The 7,500-nt window shown below is 47.8% G+C and overlaps 1 protein-coding gene across 1 annotated transcript in view; it reads right to left on the reverse strand.

Annotated features, from left to right (window-relative positions):
* Nucleotides 1-53: 53 nt before the first annotated feature.
* LOC311118262 (thrombospondin-2-like) overlaps nucleotides 54-7,500 on the reverse strand; it is a gene marked incomplete at both ends in the record, with an annotated part of 34,389 nt that continues 26,942 nt past the window's right edge. The window contains 4 exons of the mRNA XM_084193096.1: nucleotides 54-646; nucleotides 1,188-1,306; nucleotides 2,133-2,292; nucleotides 3,925-4,032. Coding sequence (XP_084049222.1) covers nucleotides 54-646; nucleotides 1,188-1,306; nucleotides 2,133-2,292; nucleotides 3,925-4,032 — 980 coding nt within the window. The remainder of the gene's footprint in view (nucleotides 647-1,187; nucleotides 1,307-2,132; nucleotides 2,293-3,924; nucleotides 4,033-7,500) is intronic.

A 7,500-nucleotide genomic window follows, 5' to 3' on the forward strand; every position in this document is an offset into this window, starting at 1 on the left:
GGCTGGTTTTAAACTGTAGACCGTGCTGTCTGGTTTTAAACTGTAGACCGTACTGGCTGGTTTTAAACTGTAGACCGTACTGGCTGGTTTTAAACTGTAGACCGTACTGGCTGGTTTTAAACTGTAGACCGTGCTGGCTGGTTTTAAACTGTAGACCGTACTGGCTGGTTTTAAACTGTAGACCGTACTGGCTGGTTTTAAACTGTAGACCATGCTGGCTGGTTTTAAACTGTAGACCGTGCTGGCTGGTTTTAAACTGTAGACCGTACTGGCTGGTTTTAAACTGTAGACCGTACTGGCTGGTTTTAAACTGTAGACCGTGCTGGCTGGTTTTAAACTGTAGACCGTACTGGCTGGTTTTAAACTGTAGACCGTGCTGGCTGGTTTTAAACTGCAGACCGTGCTGGCTGGTTTTAAACTGTAGACCGTACTGGCTGGTTTTAAACTGTAGACCGTACTGGCTGGTTTTAAACTGTAGACCGTGCTGGCTGGTTTTAAACTGTAGACCGTACTGGCTGGTTTTAAACTGTAGACCGTACTGGCTGGTTTTAAACTGTAGACCGTACTGGCTGGTTTTAAACTGTCGACCGTGCTGGCTGGTTTTAAACTGTAGACTGTGCTGGCTGGTTTTAAACTGTAGACCGTGCTGGCTGTGTACCACACACACAGGTAAACACACACACACAGGTAAACACACACACACACAGGTAAACACACACACACAGGTAAACACAAACACACAGGTAAACACAAACACACAGGTAAACACAAACACACAGGTAAACACACACACACAGGTAAACACACACACAGGTAAACACACACACACACAAACACAAACACACAGGTAAACACAAACACACACAGGTAAACACAAACACACAGGTAAACACAAACACACAGGTAAACACACACACACAGGTAAACACAAACACACACAGGTAAACACAAACACACACAGGTAAACACAAACACACAGGTAAATACAAACACACAGGTAAACACAAACACACACAGGTAAACACAAACACACACAGGTAAACACAAACACACACAGGTAAACACAAACACACAGGTAAACACAAACACACAGGTAAACACAAACACACAGGTAAACACAAACACACAGGTAAACACACATACAGGTAAACACGAACACTGACATAAACAACATAAATGTTGTGTACCTGTGTCGGGTTGTGTACTAAAGGACAGTTGTCACATTGGTCCCCCACTCCGTCCAGGTCTGTATCTCTCTGCTCAGTGTTATACAGCAGGGGGCAATTATCACGCTCATTCAGCATCTCTACACACACAGACACACAGAGAGATCTACCATGTGAAGGAATGGGTTAGGGCAGAGAGATCTACCATGTGAACGAATGGGTTAGGGCAGAGAGATCTACCATGTGAACGAATGGGTTAGGGCAGAGAGATCTACCATGTGAAGGAATGGGTTAGGGCAGAGAGATCTACCATGGGAACGAATGGGTTAGGGCAGAGAGATCTACCATGTGAAGGAATGGGTTAGGGCAGAGAGATCTACCATGTGAACGAATGGGTTAGGGCAGAGAGATCTACCATGTGAAGGAATGGGTTAGGGCAGAGAGATCTACCATGTGAACGAATGGGTTAGGGCAGAGAGATCTACCATGTGAACGAATGGGTTAGGGCAGAGAGATCTACCATGTGAACGAACAACATGGTTACTTTTAAATTCAGAAAGGATTTTTGCAACAACAACAAAATACATTGACACCCTTCTGTTTTCTCAATGACATTCAATTCAGCACTGAAAAAAGGCGCAAGTTTAATTTTGTAATGACACACTAAATGATGACCACCAATCAGAGACCACTATGATGACACACCAAATGATGACCACCAATCAGAGACCACTATGATGACACACTAAATGAGTTGGATGGAACCTTTTTCTCTTCTTCTAATGCCTGTTAAGGGGAAAGTCTTCCAACAGTAACTGGAAGTAATTACATTACGTTACTGAGTTTGGGTCATCCAAAGTTATGTTACTGATGACAATTTTGCACAGGTAACTAGTAACAGATAACATTTAGAGAGTAACCTACCCAACCCTGCACACACACACACACACACACACACACACACACCGTCTCCATCCATGTCGAAACTGCAGGCGTCTCCCTCTCCATTGCTGTCTGTATCAGTCTGTAAAGGGTTGGGGCTGAAGGGGCAGTTATCACAGCGGTCTCCAACTCCATCTCTGTCTGAGTCAAACTGACGAGGGTTGTAGTGTCCAGGGCAGTTATCCTGAGGAGAAGACATACCATGGAATACACACAGACACACACACACACACACACACACACACACACACACACACACACACCATGGAATACACACAGACACACACACACCATGGAATACACACACACACACACACCATGGAATACACACAGACACACACACACACAGACACACACACACCATGGAATACACACACACACACACACACACACACACACACACACACACACACACACACACCATGGAATACACACAGACACACACACACACACACACACACACACCATGGAATACACACACACACACACACACACACACACACACACACACACACACACACACACACACACACACACACACACACACACACACACACACACACCATGGAATACACACAGACACACACACACACACACACCATGGAATACACACACACACACACACACACCACCTGTACACACATTATACACACACACACACACACACACACACACACACACACTGTACACACATTATACACACACACACACACACATACTGTACACACACACACACACACACACACACACACACACACACACACACACCATGGAATACACACAGACACACACACACACACACACACACACACACACACACACACACCATGGAATACACACAGACACACACACACACACACACACACACATACCATGGAATACACACACACACACACACCATGGAATACACACAGACACACACACACACACACACCATGGAATACACACACACACACACACACACAATGGAATACACACAGACACACACACACACACACACACACACACACACAGACACACACCATGGAATACACACAGACACACACACACAGACACACACACACACACACACCATGGAATACACACAGACACACACACACACACAATGGAATACACACACACACACACACACACACACACACACACACACACCATGGAATACACACAGACACAGATACACACACACACACACACACACAGACACACACACACACAATGGAATACACACAGAAACAAACAAACACACACACACACACACACACACAATGGAATACACACACACACACACACACACAATGGAATACACACAGACACAGACACACACACACACACACAATGGAATACACACAGATACAGACACACACAGACACACACACACACACAATGGAATACACACAGACACAGACACAAACACACACACAATGGAATACACACAGACACAGACACACACACACACACAATGGAATACACACAGACACAGACACAGACACAGACACACACACAATGGAATACACACAGATACAGACACACACAGACACACACAATGGAATACACACAGACACAGACACACACACACAATGGAATACACACAGACACAGACACACACAATGGAATAAACACACAGACACAGACACACACACACACACACACACACACACACACACACACAATGGAATAAACACACAGACACAGACACACACACACACACACACACACACAATGGAATAAACACAGACACAGACACACACACACACACACACACACACACACAATGGAATAAACACACAGACACAGACACACACACACAAAGCCTCACCCTCTCATCTAAGACATTGTCGTTGTCATCATCAGGGTCACAGGCATCTCCAAGGCGATCATTGTCAAGGTCTTCCTGTCCGGAGTTTGGCAGGGCGGGGCAGTTATCCTGTTAGCCAATCACAACACATTTCAGTTATTATATATTCAATCAAATCAATCAAATGTTATTGTAGGGGTTCTGGGCCTTACTAACTGTCCCATAACCTGTCTGAATGTGTCTATTTAACATGGCCGTGAGCAGCAGTGATCCCAGCAGGGTGTTAGATACCAAGGTCCAGGGATAGCTCTGTCCTGCCCTAGTGTATGTTTCTCCCTAGCGTTGGGACCTGGAAGTGTTCTGTTCCGTCCCAGTCCACAACGCCCTAGTAACCCCCTAGTAACCCCCAGCCTACCTGAAGGTAATAGCGCTCACCGTTGCCCCTAGCGACAGGTTTTTAAACGCTTCTCCGGACGTCCAATTTCAAAGTGAATCTTAAGCAACCTGGGTGACTACCTACATTCAGCAACCTGGGTGACTACCTACATTCAGTAACCTGGGTGACTACCTACATTCAGCAACCTGGGTGACGACCTACATTCAGCAACCTGGGTGACGACCTACATTCAGCAACCTGGGTGACTACCTACATTCAGCAACCTGGGTGACTACCTACATTCAGCAACCTGGGTGACGACCTACATTCAGCAACCTGGGTGACTACCTACATTCAGCAACCTGGGTGACGACCTACATTCAGCAACCTGGGTGACTACCTACATTCAGCAACCTGGGTGACGACCTACATTCAGCAACCTGGGTGACTACCTACATTCAGCAACCTGGGTGACGACCTACATTCAGCAACCTGGGTGACTACCTACATTCAGCAACCTGGGTGACTACCTACATTCAGCAACCTGGGTGACGACCTACATTCAGCAACCTGGGTGACGACCTACATTCAGCAACCTGGGTGACGACCTACATTCAGCAACCTGGGTGACTACCTACATTCAGCAACCTGGGTGACTACCTACATTCAGCAACCTGGGTGACGACCTACATTCAGCAACCTGGGTGACGACCTACATTCAGCAACCTGGGTGACTACCTACATTCAGCAACCTGGGTGACTACCTACATTCAGCAACCTGGGTGACTACCTACATTCAGCAACCTGGGTGACTACCTACATTCAGCAACCTGGGTGACGACCTACATTCAGCAACCTGGGTGACGACCTACATTCAGCAACCTGGGTGACGACCTACATTCAGCAACCTGGGTGACTACCTACATTCAGCAACCTGGGTGACGACCTACATTCAGCAACCTGGGTGACGACCTACATTCAGCAACCTGGGTGACGACCTACATTCAGCAACCTGGGTGACTACCTACATTCAGCAACCTGGGTGACGACCTACATTCAGCAACCTGGGTGACGACCTACATTCAGCAACCTGGGTGACGACCTACATTCAGCAACCTGGGTGACTACCTACATTCAGCAACCTGGGTGACTACCTACATTCAGCAACCTGGGTGACTACCTACATTCAGCAACCTGGGTGACTACCTACATTCAGCAACCTGGGTGACTACCTACATTCAGCAACCTGGGTGACGACCTACATTCAGCAACCTGGGTGACTACCTACATTCAGCAACCTGGGTGACTACCTACATTCAGCAACCTGGGTGACTACCTACATTCAGCAACCTGGGTGACTACCTACATTCAGCAACCTGGGTGACTACCTATATTCAGCAACCTGGGTGACGACCTACATTCAGCAACCTGGGTGACTACCTACATTCAGCAACCTGGGTGACTACCTACATTCAGCAACCTGGGTGACTACCTACATTCAGCAACCTGGGTGACTACCTACATTCAGCAACCTGGGTGACTACCTACATTCAGCAACCTGGGTGACTACCTACATTCAGCAACCTGGGTGACGACCTACATTCAGCAACCTGGGTGACGACCTACATTCAGCAACCTGGGTGACCACCTACATTCAGCAACCTGGGTGACTACCTACATTCAGCAACCTGGGTGACTACCTACATTCAGCAACCTGGGTGACTACCTACATTCAGTAACCTGGGTGACGACCTACATTCAGCAACCTGGGTGACTACCTACATTCAGCAACCTGGGTGACTACCTACATTCAGCAACCTGGGTGACTACCTACATTCAGCAACCTGGGTGACGACCTACATTCAGCAACCTGGGTGACGACCTACATTCAGCAACCTGGGTGACTACCTACATTCAGCAACCTGGGTGACTAACTACATTCAGGAACCTGGGTGGCTACCTACATTCAGCAACCTGGGTGACTAACTACATTCAGCAACCTGGGTGACTACCTACATTCAGCAACCTGGGTGACGACCTACATTCAGCAACCTGGGTGACTACCTACATTCAGCAACCTGGGTGACTACCTACATTCAGCAACCTGGGTGACGACCTACATTCAGCAACCTGGGTGACGACCTACATTCAGCAACCTGGGTGACTACCTACATTCAGCAACCTGGGTGACTACCTACATTCAGCAACCTGGGTGACTAACTACATTCAGCAACCTGGGTGACTACCTACATTCAGCAACCTGGGTGACTAACTACATTCAGCAACCTGGGTGACGACCTACATTCAGCAACCTGGGTGACTACCTACATTCAGCAACCTGGGTGACTACCTACATTCAGCAACCTGGGTGACGACCTACATTCAGCAACCTGGGTGACGACCTACATTCAGGAACCTGGGTGACGACCTACATTCAGCAACCTGGGTGACGACCTACATTCAGCAACCTGGGTGACGACCTACATTCAGCAACCTGGGTGACTACCTACATTCAGCAACCTGGGTGACTACCTACATTCAGCAACCTGGGTGACTACCTACATTCAGCAACCTGGGTGACTACCTACATTCAGCAACCTGGGTGACTGCCTACATTCAGCAACCTGGGTGACTACCTACATTCAGCAACCTGGGTGACTACCTACATTCAGCAACCTGGGTGACTACCTACATTCAGCAACCTGGGTGACTACCTACATTCAGCAACCTGGGTGACGACCTACATTCAGCAACCTGGGTGACTACCTACATTCAGCAACCTGGGTGACTACCTACATTCAGCAACCTGGGTGACGACCTACATTCAGCAACCTGGGTGACGACCTACATTCAGCAACCTGGGTGACGACCTACATTCAGCAACCTGGGTGACGACCTACATTCAGCAACCTGGGTGACGACCTACATTCAGCAACCTGGGTGACTACCTACATTCAGCAACCTGGGTGACTACCTACATTCAGCAACCTGGGTGACTACCTACATTCAGCAACCTGGGTGACTACCTACATTCAGCAACCTGGGTGACTGCCTACATTCAGCAACCTGGGTGACTACCTACATTCAGCAACCTGGGTGACTACCTACATTCAGCAACCTGGGTGACTACCTACATTCAGCAACCTGGGTGACTACCTACATTCAGCAACCTGGGTGACGACCTACATTCAGCAACCTGGGTGACTACCTACATTCAGCAA

Source organism: Coregonus lavaretus (assembly GCF_964263955.1).
Source record: "Coregonus lavaretus genome assembly, contig: HAP1_SCAFFOLD_4589, whole genome shotgun sequence".
Taxonomy (NCBI): Eukaryota; Metazoa; Chordata; class Actinopteri; order Salmoniformes; family Salmonidae; genus Coregonus; species Coregonus lavaretus.